Source organism: Arvicanthis niloticus, chromosome 18 (genome assembly GCF_011762505.2).
Source record: "Arvicanthis niloticus isolate mArvNil1 chromosome 18, mArvNil1.pat.X, whole genome shotgun sequence".
In the NCBI taxonomy this organism is placed as follows: domain Eukaryota; kingdom Metazoa; phylum Chordata; class Mammalia; order Rodentia; family Muridae; genus Arvicanthis; species Arvicanthis niloticus.
Genome location: NC_047675.1, coordinates 22,105,326 through 22,121,822, shown reverse-complemented (window position 1 = coordinate 22,121,822; position 16,497 = coordinate 22,105,326). Strand labels below are relative to the sequence as shown.

The 16,497-nt window shown below is 44.9% G+C and overlaps 2 protein-coding genes across 13 annotated transcripts in view; one reads left to right on the top strand and one right to left on the bottom strand.

The window, feature by feature from the left end:
• Coq9 (coenzyme Q9) overlaps nt 1-3,630 on the bottom strand; it is a 16,096-nt gene extending 12,466 nt beyond the window's left edge. Inside the window, exon 1 of the mRNA XM_034522318.2 lies at nt 3,500-3,630. Coding sequence (XP_034378209.1) covers nt 3,500-3,575 — 76 coding nt within the window. The 5' untranslated portion in view covers nt 3,576-3,630. The remainder of the gene's footprint in view (nt 1-3,499) is intronic.
• On the top strand, nt 3,589-16,497 carry Ciapin1 (cytokine induced apoptosis inhibitor 1). Of its 12 annotated transcripts, none has more exons than XM_034522324.2 (10): nt 3,589-3,743; nt 6,052-6,154; nt 7,949-8,134; nt 8,542-8,694; nt 10,106-10,182; nt 11,138-11,297; nt 12,554-12,627; nt 13,869-13,984; nt 15,269-15,347; nt 15,842-16,497. In XM_034522324.2, exons 3-10 carry the CDS (start codon nt 7,978-7,980, stop codon nt 15,950-15,952), a joined length of 927 nt encoding a protein of 308 aa, XP_034378215.1. In that variant the 5' UTR covers nt 3,589-3,743; nt 6,052-6,154; nt 7,949-7,977; the 3' UTR covers nt 15,953-16,497. The 12 variants fall into 12 exon arrangements, with proteins under 12 accessions (XP_034378215.1, XP_034378213.1, XP_034378217.1 ...); XM_076915673.1 differs by having other exon boundaries at nt 3,734-4,040; XM_034522319.1 differs by having other exon boundaries at nt 3,734-4,319.

The window sequence follows — 16,497 nt, the reverse complement described above, 5'->3', positions numbered from 1 at the left end:
GAGGCATGTCATGCAGTTAACGCAAGACCTGGCTGTCCTCTTGGTCTGTGTCTACCATTGGTCAGCTATATGGCTCTGTATAAAACATTTCCCTCAATATGCAGATGAAAATAATTGTCTTAATTACTACTGTGTGCATGATGTACATGAATATTCATTCCATGACACATTTGGAGCTCAGAGGATACCATAGTGGAGGTGGCTCTCTCTTCCTACCTTTACATACTTTCTGGCAATGGAGCTCAGGTACTTACATTTGTGTCAAGCACCTTCACCCACTGAACCATATTGCTGGCCCCTTAATATACAGTTTTTTAAAAACCACACAGATTGAGAATACTAATCTCTACTTACTCAATGACAATATTGTTACAGTACCCCCAAATGTGAACAAAACAGTGCCTACCTTCCGAGTGTCTACATGGCATTTCTTTTCTTCCCTTTCCTTGTTTGTGTGCATTGTGTGTACGTGTGTGCAGATGCATGCTTGCATGTATGTGGGTGGGTGAGCGTGCACAAGTAGGTGAAGGCTTGAGGTCAACTTTGGGAATCACCCCCAAAGCATCTCTTCTCCACTTTATTTATGGAGGCAGGATCTCTCAATCAAGCCCAAACCATATGGCTAGTCTTACTAACCAGCTTGCACTAGAGATCCCTAGACCCCACCTTTGGATGGAGACTCCTTCCTTTTCTTCTTTTTTTTTTTTGGGGGGGGGGGCGGTGTCAAGTTCTCACTATGTAGTCTTGGCTGGCCTCTAACTTCCAGAAATCTCCATCTCTATCTCCTGAGTGCTAGGATCAAAGGCATGCACCACCACATGCTGCATCTTATGTGGGTTCTCAAGACCAGAACTCTGGTCCTCACACTCAAGCCCTTTACCCTCTGAGCCATCTCCCCAGCCCTTGCAGCCTCATTACCTTAGGAAATACCAGTAGTATTTGAAACTACTTTTTTCTTTCCCAATATTTTATCATCAAAATTTGCAAACATGTAGAGAAGCTGAAGGAACTGTGAACACCTGTATATCATTCCAGCTGCTACATGTTTATCATGCCCTTCATTAACCCACTTTACTCTCTTTATTTATTGCAGATCTCAGTTGTTCTTCTTCTCCAACACTGTAGCCCACATAACAGTACAGCTTACTATTTACTGCTTCTTTATGGACTGTTTATACAAGATGAAATATATAAATCTTAAACACAGTCCTGTAAGCAATGCAAATGCACACACTTGTAGAATGCAAATCCTATGAAGACAGACATTACTATCACCCAGAATATTCCCTCTCACCCTTTCAGTTAGCTTCTGTTCTGAAACTTACACTCTAGATTAGTTTTTGCTTGTCTCTGGATTTCTCCAAAGTTTCTTTTGTTTCATATATTTAATTCATTTATTTATTTGTTGGTTTTTCAAGACAGGTTGTTCTCTGTGTAGCTCTGGCTGTTCTGGAACTCACTCTGTAGACCAGGCTGGCCTCGAACTCAAGAGTTCTGCCTTCCTCTGCCTCCTGAATGCTGGGGTTAGAGGCTTTTTAAAGGCATGAGCCACCACTGTCTGGCTAATTTCTAAAGATGTGTTTATGTGTATGAGTGTTTTGCCTGCATGTATGCATGTGTACCACATGTCTGCTCACACAGGTCAGAAGAGGAGGCTAGGGACTGGACCCAAGGCATCTGTAAAAACCCTAGGTGTTCTTAACCTAATGAGTCATTTCTCAAGCCCTGCTTCGTATACATTTTAAATTTATGTGTACAGGTGTTTTGCCTGGATGTATGCCCGTGCTACATGTGCATGCCTTGTGTTTGTAGAGGATAGAAGAGGCTGCTGGGCCATATGACTGGTAAGAAGTGAACCTGGGTCCTCTGGAAGAACAGCCAGTAATCTTAACCACTGAGCCATCTCTCCAGCCCATTATTAAGTTTTCAGTTATGTATACTGTGTCAATCTGAGTGTGGGTATGAAGAAGCCATCAGATTCCCTGGCACTGGAGTTGAGGCAGTTACGAACAGCCCAACATATGTGCTGAGAAGCCAACTAGCATCTTCTGCAAGAGCAGCATGTACTCTTAACCGCAGAGCCGTCTCCCTAGCCTCCCTAATTAGTATAGTTTTACAAGATCAATCTAGGTAACTCTTAGAGGAGTCTGTAACAACACTTAGAAATGTGTTGTCTTCTAGGACTCTCTGAAAAGCCATTTTCCTGGATCTGTCTTTCTTTTGAGTGCCTGTCTTTTCCCCTCAATCCTTGTGCTTAAATAAACCTACACTGAAATCTCTATTAAACCTCAACTGCTTTAAACACACACACAAATCAAAAGATCAGCCCATATTATTTTGAGACATAGTCTTCCTATATAACTCAGGCTGAGACAGGACTAACAAGTTCAAAAAACTTGAAAAAAAAAAAAAAAGAATAGAGAAGAAAAGCATGGTGACCTACTCCTTTAGGCACTCAGGAGGCAAGGGCAGGCCAATGTCTGTAAGTTCAAGGTCAGTCTGGTCTATATTATAGCAAGTTCCAGGTCAGCCAGGGATTCGAAAACTTTAGAAAAGGGAGGGGTACTCTGGAGGTACCTGTGGCAAATTGCTTGAATAGTACTGAAAAAAGATGACTGTTTGGCTTTTGGGGGTCCTGCCATTATAAAGTTGCCATGAATACACTTGAACTTTTTGTGGACACAATTTTATGGGTAAATACCTAAGACTGGATTTGTTGGCTCACATTGCATTATTTTTGCTAAACATATTTTGTCTGAAACTTTAGCTAAAAATGACAAAAAGGAAGTCATTGAAAATAATAATATGGAAAGAAACACAGAACCTCATGCATAAAAACATCAGCATTTGGTATATGCACAGAAAATGGAGCCAATGACCACAAAATTTGAAGTGAGGACTCCCCAAAGTATGGCTGCGAAATCTCTGCGGCTCACGGAGATTTTAGTTGCATATTTTTTTGTTAATGTGCAAGTGCAGAAAGAGTCAACTTATGGACAGTGTGCAAAGTTTTTAAAAGTAAATGTCTACTATTAACGTGGAAATAAAAATATGGGACATATGGCAGCAATGACGAATGTCACCAGCTTAGTGACGTAGTGTGGCAATAACTGACTCTGGGGAAAAGAACGGACTGGACGCTCTCTGTGGCCGTTCGGTCGGTTTCTCCAGCGAGGCTGGCACAATGCCTACGGCGACGGAGTTGAGAACGCTTCGCAGCGGACGAGCTCTGTGACCTTGGGCACACCGAGCCCTCTCTGAAGCTCCATTACCTCTGGGATCCGGGGTGACAGGATTGCCCCGCTGCCCCTCACAGCTCAAGTCCGGAGACTGAAACCCCTAAGTGGCTTTTCCCAGCTCGCGACTCCAGCGGCTCCACGCCGATGCCCTTCACCTTCCTAGCCCCCACCACAGCCTCTGTCGTCCCAAGCCAAGCCCGGATCCGCCCTGCGCCTCCTTCCCGCTTTTCCCCCGCGCCCGGGCTCGGCTGTCACCTCACCGGGCAGGCACCGCAGCTGCAGGAGCCTCCAGCCCAACCGGCCGAGGACACCAGACGCTGCAGCCGTCGCCGCCATCTTGGAAGTGGGCACGCACGCTGAGGGCGGAGACGCGCCGGGTAACGTCACGCCGTCAGCGGGGTCGCGTCGGCTCTCTAGGACTCTGGTGCTGTGCGGCGTCCTCTCGCGAGAGACGGGAACGAGAAGCCGGCGTCTGCGGAGCGGGTTTTCCGGCTGGGGAGGAAGGTGAGGACGCTCGGGACGGCTCGAGCATCTTACCGGGCTTAACGGCCTTCCTAGGGGCCACTCTCGGCTTCCGTGCTCTCGCTTCGGCTCCCGGCGCGGTCAGTGGCACGCCTGGGAAAGCCGGTGTGAGGAGCCGCGGCGTCGGGGACCCTGCACGCGGCGTGCCTGACGCCGGGGCTCGTCTGCCGCCTCTTTCCGCGTGAAACCCGGAGCTGGCATCGGGACCGCCAGTTTAACTCGTAGCCATCTGTGGTGACCTTGAGTCTCCTCCAGGGCACTTGGCGGAAAGCTCCAAAGGTGGGGAGAACCTGAAGCCACAGGTTGTCCATTGGAGCCTGGCACTTACTTCCTAGGATGCTTGTTTATAAAACGATCCACCCAGGCTTTTGTCCTGGAGAGTTGACCCTGTGCCAGGGTGTGGTCCAGAGATCTAGCACCTAACAAGCCATTTGCTTGTTGGGAGAAGTTCGCTTCTCAGCGTCTGGCGTTCCTGAATCCATGCTGCCGGTCTTCAGAGTGGAGCGGAGCGCCTCGCTGCTCCACCAGGCAAGGCTTGGTGTTTGCTAGAAGTAAACGGTGTGTGTCTATTGTCATGGAGGGAACATGTATGTGTAGGTGCATATGCATGTGTGTGTGGAGGCCAGAGGACAACCTGGTTTTTCATCAGACTGTGTCCACCTTCTTTGTGGACCTCAGTTGGCCTCAGTTGGCCTGAAGCTTACTAGTTAAGGCTGCATTCTATCTCCCCAGTACTGGATTATACACCTGGCCACAAGAGCTTTTAAAGAATACATATACTCTATTTTGTATTATTCTCTGTGTGTTGTGGGGTGGCTCTGTACACAGTGGAAGTCGGAGGGCAAGTTTCAGAAGTCGATTCTCTGCTTCCACTTTGAGTTCTGAGGGTTAAACTCAGGTTGTCAGGCTTGTGTAGCAGGCACCCCTAGCCCAGGGACTGAATCCTCTTGATAGCCCACACACCCAGCTTTTCTAGGTGGGTTCTGGGGCTCAAACTCCTTATGCTTGCAAAGCACAGGCTCCCCTTTCCCAGAGCCCTGATAGTGGTTTTTGAGAGATAAGTTTCCAAAAAAAAAAAAAAAAAACAAAAGAAAAGAAAAAAGTACTGAGACCCAAACTGTCCTCAAAACTCATGCTCCTTCATCCATCTCCCAAGAGAGCTAGGATTACATGCAGGCTTCGAAGCTCTTGGCTATTAATATGGTGTTTGTTTGGCTTTGAGTCTGAACCCAGGACATGCTAGGTTAAGCACTGAACTGCGCCCGATCCCTAATCAGCTGTACCTCTTACCACTGAGTCATCTCCCACCTCTCTGCCACCTTAAATGGGACCACAAGCCTAAGATTATGCTTGTTAGGTGCCTTAAAGGTAAGTAAGCCCATCTCCAGAAGTTACTCTCAGAGGCATCTATGTTTACTGCCTGCTGATAACTTAGCAGACTGGCCTCAGACTCCCAGAGATCTGTCTACCTTTGTCTTGAGAGTACTAGTATTAAAAGCAAATGCCTGTTCACCTGCTAGTAACATTTTTAAAAAGCTGTGGGTGGATCGTGTCAGTTGTGAAAGTGCCTAATAAACAAAGTTAGGAATGTGACATTGACTTCTACTTCACCTCTTTAGTTGTGAAACAGCCCTGAGTCACAGCTCCTAAGTATGCCGGCTTAGGCACTGGAATTTTTTTTTTACTCTTTAAATAATGTTGGTTTTGTTGTTGTTTGTTTGTTTGTTTTTAGTTTTTTGAGATGCAGTTTCTCTGTTAGCCCAGGCTGTCCAGGAATTTGCTCTGTAGACCAAGCTGGCCTTTTTTCTTTTTTTTAAATAGATTAACAAAAGCAAGCAAGCAAACAAAACGAAAATTGTTACACTTCTAGAGTTTAAGGAACATTGTCTATTAAGGAAATGCTGACTGAATCTGTAGGTGTGTGTGTTTTGATGGAGGGGGAGGTTTAAGGTTTAATCTGCTCATGAGGTCCCTCTTGTTATGGGAAGCAGAATGTGTTATTTAATCAATTCCTGACACAATGCTGCTGGTACAGGGATGTCAGGTGAGGCTCTCCTGTGAGGTTCTAAGGATGAAAGGGGAGCTTTGCATATCTTCCTTACAAGCATCTTTAAGGAGGAAGAAGAAGGTGTTACCAAGACCGTTGGAAACAAATAAGTAGTGGACCTGAGTCCTTTCAGAACATGAGTTAATTGACCATTGGCTGAGTGCTTTACATAACTTACTGTCCCAGGGTTTCTTAATCAGTCTTAAGAATATGAGGTTATTTACTGTTCTTGTTTATTGACAGGAAAAAAGAAGAGATTCAGAAAAGCTGACTTGCCATAGTTGTGTACCTAAGGAAACAAAGTAGATCTGCAGGTTGCTTATTTTTAATAACTCCCTAGCTAACAGTAAGTACTCTGACCGTCCCTGGCCAGTTCTTAAATGTGAGATTGATCCCAAGTTACCCAACTTAAAGATTTACAAAGACTCTTTCTCAACACCATGTGACAATTAAAAGCTTAAAAGTGTTCATTCCTGATGCTGTATTTCTTAGGGATTTAAAAGCCAAAACTAAACCAGGAAATCTTGCCTGTCTGATAGCACGTGGCATCCTTTTACTTCAGCTTTTTGCTGAGTCAGAGTAGCACAGAGCTGATGTTCACATAAGAAACTAAACAAAAGGTGTGGTTGGAAGTGCAGTGAGGAAAGAGTCACTTTGGAATGGAAGCTGGATTTTGAATGTAGCCAGATAAGGAGTTCAATTTTGCTGAAGAAATTAAAACCATTAGTAAATTATTTCTTAAATGACAAAGCACTGTGTAATCAAGGATGACTAGTTAAAGTCATGGTTTTTACTTGAACATTTTTTTTCAAGCCAAACATGATGTTTCATACCTGTAACCCTAGTACTTGGGAAGTAGAGGACGCATGATCAGAAGTTCAAGACCAGCCTGAGTGAGGCTCTGACTCCTCCCCAAAAGAGTAACTTAAAAATGAAATGAAAATTTTAAATTATGTTTTATTTATTTATTTGTGTGTGTGTGTGTCTGCGTGTGTGTGTCTGTGTGTGTGTCTGTGTGTGTGTGTCTGTGTGTGTTCACGCACGCCCACCTGTGCTGTGCCTACATGTGTGGCTGTCATAGGACAATCTGCAGAAGTTAGTTCTCTTGCTGCCTGTGAGGTCATGAAGACTGAACTCACATCATCAAGCTTTGCAACAAGTGTCTTTACCTGCTGATCCATCCTGCGCCCCACCCCCTTACTGAATGCTTTTAACAAGGAAAGTGTAATGCATGTTACTTAAAGTCTGCCTGGGAATGTGGTGGTGTCCCTGTTGCAGAGTTGGCTGTCTCTGCAGGGTCAGAAGTGTTGGGTGGGAACCTCCTACCACTGCTCCTTTGTTTCACTTACATGAAGCTAGAAACTTGGTAGCATTAATGTTTGAGGAGGGAGGAGCTAAACAGAGATATCCCTTGACCTCCTTCATGGTGCGTATCCTGTACACAGACCTGCATATCAAGTGGAAGAGAAAGGTGACCCGAGGCAGGGAGTTTTCATAATTAAAGCATAGGTTGGATTCTAATCCCAGTTTTTGTTTTACATTACATAGTATTGGTGTGTACAGTGTTGCCTGACACAGTTCTTTACCTGTACATTGGGAGTGACCTAATATCAGACTGTTCAGAGGGTCGTTTGAGGTGATGTGTGTATAAGGTGCTTTAAAGAGGATGGCAGCATTGTTTACTACAGATTGACGGGAGTTGAACTTTTATAAGTAATTAAAAAGAAGTGTTTGGTTTACAAATTAAAAAAATAATCTAAAAAGACATAGCTGTGGTTAGGTTTTCTGCCAACTCACTGCCTTCCTCGCTGAGTCCTTCTGCCTGATGAATGCCCTGCTTGTTTTATGGTCAGCTCAAACTGAATTATCTCAAAGATGAAATAATCTTTCTGTCTCCACCCTTCTTACTTGATGCTAATCCCTTTGTCTTGACTCTGCCTTATCGGTCACATCCACCTGTTATATCAGGGACTGTTGGGGTTCTGACGCCTGAGGCTCTAGGTTCATTCAGTCAGTCTCTTAAGGGTCACAAGCTTTGTAAAGTCCTCAGTGGGAGGTTGTTGGAGGAGGCTGTAACTGTAATCATATATGATGAGAGCCCGTGGGTTACACTGCACTGTTGTCCTGTCTTTTTTACCAGTAGCGTTTAGGTCCAGCAGCGCTACAGGAATGGCAGACTTTGGGATTTCCCCTGGCCAGCTTGTGGCAGTGTTCTGGGACAAGTCATCTCCTGAGGAGGCCCTAAAAACACTGGTGGATAGACTTCAAGGGTTAACTGGAAGCGAGGGCCAAGTATTCACGGAAAACATCACCCAGCTGTTGCAGTGTGAGTACCTACCTGTCCTTTTCTTGAAGGGGTAGAATCATTTTGATGGATGTGCTGCTTGTCTGTAGTTCCTGATACCTGGGTTTTGTTTGGGGTCACCCCAAATCTAGCTTTTCAGATGAAGTAGAGTGGACCTGGGCACGCCGTTGGTAATTTCTGCATGCTTTTGTGTTTGGAGTCTATTCCCATTCTAAAAAGCTGCTTTTTCACTTCTTCCCCTGGTCTTACTAAGGTTAAGAATTAGTAAGATACAGAGCAGAACAGTCTTAACACTTTGCTACTATCAGTGGCTTAATATTTGCCATAGGTCCATTCTCCTGGGTGATGCCTGTGTTCTCTGTGGGAGCTTGGCAGGAGGGTTGGAAGATTGCTTTCTGGCTTAGGCAACTGTTGATTATTCTTTTCAGCTGCCCATAAGGAATCCAGCTTCGATGTCATTCTGTCGGGTGTAGTCCCAGGAAGCACCTCTCTGCACAGTGCTGAGGTTCTGGCTGAGATGGCCCGGATCCTCCGGCCAGGGGGATGTCTTTTTCTGAAAGAACCAGTGGAAACGACAAGAGGTAAGGATATTGTTGCTCAGAAGGTGAATGTTTAGCACAGCTGAGTCTTTGCGCTGGCACACTGTCTCCCTGAGTCAGAGGTTCTCCTGTAGCATTACTTTCTCAGGGGTAGAGGGTAGAATCTGAGGCAACAGAGATGAAAGGGAGTGATCTTTGGTTGACCCACCAGGTCATAAATAGAAGGAAATTGCCACCTAAAATGGCTGAATCTATCACCACATGAAAGGTTCATCTTTGTCATGTCTCTGACACAGAGAACATCCCAGCAGTAAGAAAGAGCACACATAGCAACTTCCCGTGAATCTGTGGTTATTCCAAAATAGAGAGTTTTAAAGTAATGGCTGGAATCTGGGAGTAAAGAATAATAAGCTAAAAGTATCCCAAGATTTCCAAGCTAGAACTAATTCAAGAACTAAAGCCTTTCTGGCTCAGTAGTGTAGCTGTCAGAATTGTTAATCCTGGGGTTCTAGCTTTTTTTTTTTTTTCTTCTTCACTAAATTCAATCAAGATGTAGAAATATATTCTAGTAAACAGTAAAATAAAAGAAATGGAAGTATTTCGGAGTAAATAAAAATGTATTGTGTATCTACAGCTTGTGAACATACAGACCTTGTGATGTTTGTGGCAGATACCAGCTTTTTAGCTGGAAACTTACTTCTATGATTTTCAAGAGAGAAGAAACGTGTGTGCGCTTTTGTTTGTATTTGTCTGTTTGCCTGTCTCTGTGTGGATATATGTGAACATGAGTTCAGGAGGCCAGAGGTATTGGATCCCCCTAGGAGCTAGAGTTAAGGTTGTTGTGAGCCTCCCGATGTGGATGCTGGTTGCCAAAGTCCCATCCTCTGCAAGGGCAGTATGTGCTTACAGCCACTGAGCCATCTTCCCAGCCTGTTCTTGCTGGAAATTTAAACCTTGAGTCATCAATGATGTCTCCGACAGAACTTTATAGAGACAGTACTTAGGTTTCTGTGTACTTCACAGTTTATAACTGTATTCATTATCTAATATTCTTTGGGAGGGGTTTCCAAGAAGCAGAATGATGGAATTATGACCTGTACTAGCCTAAATAAGAATACTTGGGGTACTGAAGAGATGGCTCAGCAGTTAAGAGCACTGACTGTTCTTTCCAGAGTTCTTGAGTTCAATTCCCAGCAACCATATGTAATGGGATCCAATGCTCTCTTCTGGTGTGCCTGAAGACAGCAACAGTATACTCATTTAAAAAAAAAAAAAAAAACGTTTTGAATAACTAAAAGATTTTTCAAGGTAAAATTAATTATCACTAAACCATATGTACATTAAGCAAAGTGAGTTTTTCCTGTGTGAGAGCCTGCTGACTCACATAGGGTAGAGCCTTAGAGTTTTTCCAACTTTGACATATGGAGCCATTAATGGAGGTTTTCCTTGCCAGTTAACAATGACAAAATGAAGACAGCCTCTAAGCTGTGTTCGGCCCTGACTCTTTCTGGCCTTGTGGAAATAAAAGAGGTAAGTATGCAGATATCCATCCTTGTTAGGTATGTAAACCTTGGGTGACCCAAACCTACAGAGTGTTTGTCAGTGTAGCTGGGGCAGTGAGGTGATAGGTCCTGTGCAGAACTAGGAAGTAATTTGAAACTTGCTGCCTGAGAGAGATACAGGATGCTTTGAAAAAGAATCCTTGGGGACAGATCCCTTCTGAAGACTCGTTAGCTCACACTAACGAGTCTTCCTAGAGCTGGTTAACGGTGGCAGCTGTGCTGCAGGGAGGACAGTGATCACTGCCTCTGTCCATCTCCGTGTATACAGCTCTTAGGCTTAGATGGAGTATTGTCCTTTAAAAGATTTCTGGAGACAAGACTATGGATGGGGCTTGTGCACTTAGACAGTTGAATAGAGATGTTCAAGCTAAGCAGATGCGTTTATACTTCTGTATTCTTCTCTAGAAATTAAATTTTAAAATACTAGCATTTCGGGGGGCTGGAGAGATGGCTCAGAGGTTAAGAGCACTGACTGCTATTCCAGAGGTCCTGAGTTCAATTCCCAGCAACCACATGGTGGCTCACAATCATCTATAATGGGGTCTGATGTACTCTTCTGGTGTGTGTGTGAAGACAGCTGCAGTGTACTCATATAAATAAAAATAAATACTTTAAAAAAAAAGAAAGAAAAGAATTTTATAAAAAAAAATACTAGCATTTCCTTGGTTTGGAAGAAGTGTTAGTGACAGCTGTATTGTTACTTTCTTCCCTCCCTCCCTCCCTCCCTCCCTCCCTCCCTCCCTCCCTTCCTTCCTTTCTTCCTTCTTCCCTTCCTTCCTTCTTAAATGTGATTCAGGCCTTTAAATTCTCTTTTTGACATAGAGACTTACTATTGGATGTTGCCCAGGCTAGCCACATGACTGGCTTGGTGAAACAGTGAATGGAGAAGCGTGCACTGATAGTTGGGATGTCTTCAATTGCAGTTGCAGCAGGAGGTGTTAAGCCCCGAGGAGGTGCAGTCCGTACAGGAACACCTAGGCTACCACAGTGACAGCCTGCTCTCAGTCCATGTCACTGGCAAGAAGCCAAACTTTGAAGTGGGTTCTTCTAGTCAGCTAAAGCTTCTCAAAAAGAAGTCTTCAGGTAAGACTAGCTGGAAACATTGTTCTGTGTGTGACGGGAGGGTGGGGTGGATCTGAATATTCTCAGATTGGCCCTTCCATGTCTGTTCTTTGCAAACTGCCGGATGTTTACTGTGCTTTTATCTTGGACATACTATTTTCCAAACATAGATATTTCTTAGTGCAGCCTGTCTAAGACCACCTTAGCTTGGATGCCCGAGTCATTTATTCAGTTGACAAAGTCTCTTCAGGCCCTGGGAGATGGGTTTGTCCTCAGGACACCTCACAATGGTGATAACATTTTCATACATAACACTCATACAGAAAAAAGGTTTCTGTCATGACCTTTTCATAGACATCATTGTACCCTGCTCCTAACGTGCTCCCTTGCTGCATCCCCTGTTGATATTTTAACGTTCTGTCAGAGCTGTAATCACAGGACTTTGTTGGTCTGATGTTGGAACATCCTCCAGGATGTGTCCTGTTTAGATGCTTAAAAACAAAACCTGTGTTTCTTCTGCCTAAAAAAATTGTGTGGTGTGCATGTCTGTGTGTAAACACTGCTCATTTCAGTGTCAGGTCTCAGTTGTGTTTGGCTATGAGGAATGCAGAGATTTAACAGGAGTTTGCTGGTGTATCCACACTGCACTCTTTTGCTGTCTAGCTTTAATCTGTATGAAGTACTGTGACTCAGTTTACAGTCTTTACTTCTCTGTCCTTTGAGTGGCAGAAATTATAGGCTTATGTTCCCAGGCTTGGCCTCAGGAAGGACTTGGACCTTCGGTTTCATAGTTCCTGGAGGGTTAGGATAGCTTAGAGCAGTAATTGATCAGTTCTGAGTATCCAGCTGTGGCAGTGACAGTCTCTGGTGGTGTGCTTACCCAAAAGGCCTTACCTAGGATTTGCTCCTCTAATCCCCAGCCCTGAGGCTCATAGATTGTTTGTAGTGTCCTGACCTAGATGAAAAACGTCCTATCGCTGTCTGTGACCTGGCCACCAGCCTCACTAGAGTCTGTTTTCCGTCAGCATGCACGGTTAGGGGAGATGCTGGCAGTGCTGGTGGAGTGTCCAGCTTAAAGCAAACAGATAAGGAACGTAGGCTTCCTTTGCTGTGTGAAGGCTGTGCCTTGTTCCTAGTGGAGCTGAACGTCGAGCCTACCTTCCCATCTCCTCAGTCTGTTCAGTCAGTCACTCTCTGCTAGTCTCCACAGGTGCTGGGGCTTGCTTATAGTTTGCTTCTGACCGTTTAAAGAGTTTTTCTTTTATTGTTTGACTCAGTGAAGCCTGCTCTGGATCCCGCTGCCGCTAAGCTCTGGACCCTCTCAGCCAATGACATGGAGGATGACAGCATGGTAAGTTGGCCCTGTGGTCACTTGACCGTTCCTCCCACCCATGCACCCCCATACCTTGCAGTTAAAAGTGACCTTAATTTTTTGTTTGTTTTAATCTCATGTGTATGAGTGTCTATCTATGTGTATATATGGGTACTATATGCATGTCTGGTGCTCTTGGAGGCCAGAAGAGAGTGTCGGAGCCTCTGGAACTGGAGTTGAGTTGCAGGTAGTTAGTAGCTGCTGTGTGGATACTCAAAACCAAACCCACATCCTCTGCAAGAGCAGCAAGTACTTTTAACCACTGAGCCAGGTTTCCAGCCCTGAAAGTGACCCTTTAGATTTTTGGGTACTACTGTGTTTAAGGCCCCGCACTGTAGTTGTGCCTGATCAGGCTTTGATCAGGACATCTTTTCCTAGTGGCATTTTACATTTCATGGCTTTAGTATGTCTTTCCGCCCAGCAGATTTTCTTGTTTCCCCTTTATGTGCAGTAGTAAAGATTCGTGTAGACATAAACCAGGAAAGAAGTGGCTGAGATAGTTTATGGGCCTCTGTCTAGGCAAGTCATTGAATGCTCACTGTCTTAAACCCAGTGTTTGCACCTTTGATCTGCCCTGTCTTTAAGAAATTAGGTGGGCAGTGTTGGAACACACATTTAATCCCAGCATTTGGAAGGCAGAGGCAGACAGATCTGAGTTCAAGGTCAGCCTGATCTACCAAAAAATAAAATAAAATAAAATAAAATAAAATAAAATAAAATTATTTCTGCACCTTTACTATTGAAGCAAGAGTGATGAGAAAAATTGACATGGTTTATGTTCTCAGAGCCTATAGACATAACTGTCTTCACGTTTATAAAAAAAAGTTACACAAATATATTTGTAACTGTTTGATTTTTTTCTCTCGAATTTTATGGAAAATGTTTTACTTCCTTTGATTATATTTTATTCCCACAACTAGTCATATATTGAAATAAATCTAATACTTCTCTTCGTTTTACCTGCTCCCACCCTCCCCAGGAAAACAACCTCCCCTCCCTCCAAAGTACCAGCCAATTTTGTAGTTATTTCTGGCTTCATGCAATCTCCCATGGACCATTAGCCTCTTCAGCCTATGGCCTAGTTCACAGTGGGTGTTGCTTTTACTGTGTCTGCACAGTGGGTGTTTGCCCTGCATGTGCTTGCTCTCATAGCCTGGGATTACCTCAGCTTTTCATCAGGGACCATGGCTGTGTTGCTAAGTTTCTGGGTCACTCTCCAGGATCTCATTGACTCCGATGAGCTGCTAGATCCAGAAGATTTGAAGAAGCCTGATCCAGCCTCCCTGAAGGCTCCTTCCTGTGGGGAAGGGAAAAAGAGGAAGGCCTGTAAGAACTGGTAAGCCCTGGGGAGCAGGTCTGCTCTGCTGGGTACGTCTCCAGGTGTCGAGCCATCTCTCTGTGCCTCATTCTCTTGAAAATGGTTTTCCTCTGAGATGTGAGGTATATAGAGGAATAAACTAAACAGGTAAACCTTAAAGAATAGCAAAGACTCACACACCTTGGTGTAGATTAAGAAATGGAAACGTGCTGGCTGGGCATCCCAGCACTTGAGAGGCAGAAGCAAGCAGATCTCTCTGAGCTCACAGTTAGCATGCAGGAGGCTGAGGCAGGCTTGCCCATATAACAAGACTATTTTTAAAAGCTTTTTAAAATAAATACAACAAGCTGATCATGTAACTGAGTGTCTGGGTGGATTATTTGTTCACTTTCATTGAAGGGAACCTAGGTAGATGTTGGGGATGGGGAGGCTTCAAATCTCAGAGCCCTGTGTCTTCTACAAGGACAGGGTTGCTTAGGGTAGGTCTTCCTATATTTGCTACTGGTCCTTTAGCACCTTAAGGTTCAGGATGAGGTGGCAGTGATGGTTTATCTGTTAAGCTGATTCTCTTGCTGTTTTCCTATGGTTTCTGGTAGTATACTGCTGTTGTTTTTGTAGTGCCGGTGGGGGTTTGAAAAAGTGAAATTGTAGGTACTTGTGTCATTCTGTCCTAACGTGGAGGCTTTACATTGGTGTTTCTTCTGGTATTGGGCAGGCATGGTTTGTTTATTCATCCTCTTGTTGTTTGGTTTGTTTTTTGGGTTTTTTTTTGTTGTTGTTATTTTTGTTATTTTTTGTTTGTTTGTTTGTTTGTTTAAAGATAGTCTTACAGTATAGTTCAGGCTGACCATGAACTTGGAGTTATTCTTCGTTGACCTCCCCAATGCTGGGGTTTCAGCTCTGCCCACCAAGTTCAGCCCTCATCTGTATTTAGGTATTCCAATTTGCCAACATCTACAAATGAGAGGATTTCAAATAAAAATCCAGATTTTCTTCAGTTTGTTTGTTTATGGTATGTTTGTGATGCTGGGACACATGCTGCTAGGCTGTGCTGTGCCACCGAGCTGTAGCTCGGCTCCTTCTGTTCATGAATTTGGGAAATGTAGTGACACTGGATCTGCTTCCCACAGACATCAGCAGTACAGCTGGCTCCCCTGTCCTCCACTCTGCTGTCTTCCCGGCAGCCTCACCCTAGCCTGCTGCTTCTGTAGCATTTAACTTGACACTTGGTAAAAGAGAAAATCTTAGGTGTAGCAGTAGTTAGCACTGTTAGAGATTTGACATTTCTGTTGGTTCCCCCAGCACCTGTGGCCTCGCAGAGGAACTGGAGAGGGAGCAGTCCAAGGCGCAAAGCTCTCAGCCCAAGTCAGCCTGTGGAAATGTACGTACTGCACCTCCTCACCACCCTGACTGTACACAGGGTAGCTGACCTTAAGGAATTTGTCATTGAGTATTCTCATAGTGGGCCAGTGTGAAAGGCCATGTATGCAACTGTAATGAGACGAGGTTACCCTGAGAGGGAGTCCATTCTCATGCCTGTGCTGAGGGTGGCTGTCATTTTTTATTTTGTTAGACATTTTGTCTCTTCCTTGACATGGGCTATGGTTTATTTGGCCATTTGGCTGACCTAGCTGTGATCCTGTAGCAGAGACTCTGAGCTACCAGCCCTCTCGCCTCCTTCCCATGGGCTTCACACGTAGCTCAGGCAGGCCATAGAGAAACCTGCCTCAGCTTCCCAAGCACATTGCTGTGTTACCGACTCACATGCCTGGACCCCTTACTGACTGACTTCATTAAACCAGAGACCTGTGGGTATACAAAGGTGCCCTTTCCTTTGGCCCTTAGCCTCTCTTTGTGACTGTTGTTTCTCCACAGTGCTACCTGGGTGATGCTTTCCGCTGTGCCAACTGCCCCTACCTTGGGATGCCAGCCTTCAAGCCTGGAGAGCAGGTGCTCCTGAGCAAAAGCAATCTCCAGGATGCCTAGGAGGAACCTTAGCCTACACACCTCTTCCTCCTCCAGGCAGCTCCTGTCCCTCAGCTCCAGCCACGGCCTCCTCCCATCTCTGGATTCACTCTGAAAACACTCGAAGGGAGACGCTGCTGTGGCAGAGTGTAGCTGCTGTGGGCAGTGAGGTGTGGTGCTGCTATGTCCTGAAAGACCACGGTATGAGGGGACCTGCCTCTTAGTGTTAGGAGAGGATGTGCCCTAAGGAGCTCTGCTCCTGGTGTTACAGTGCTGACCCTCCACCCTGAGTCTACACATCCTGGAATATTTATGCTGAAGAAGCTCCAGGCGCCACTCAGTGATGCTGCCACCTACTGAACTTCCTCAAGATGTATTTCTTGGAGCCTTGGATCAGCTGTCAAAGGGTCTCAGGGGCACCAAAGAAGTCACTCCCCCAGCTGTGATCCATCTTGTGTCCCTCTGCCTTTCTCACCTCACCCCGTTTTACTGTAGTGTTGTATCTGTGTCCTGCTGTCATTTCTGTTAAATAGGAATTAAACTTTTGTGTTTGTGTTTCCCTTTTA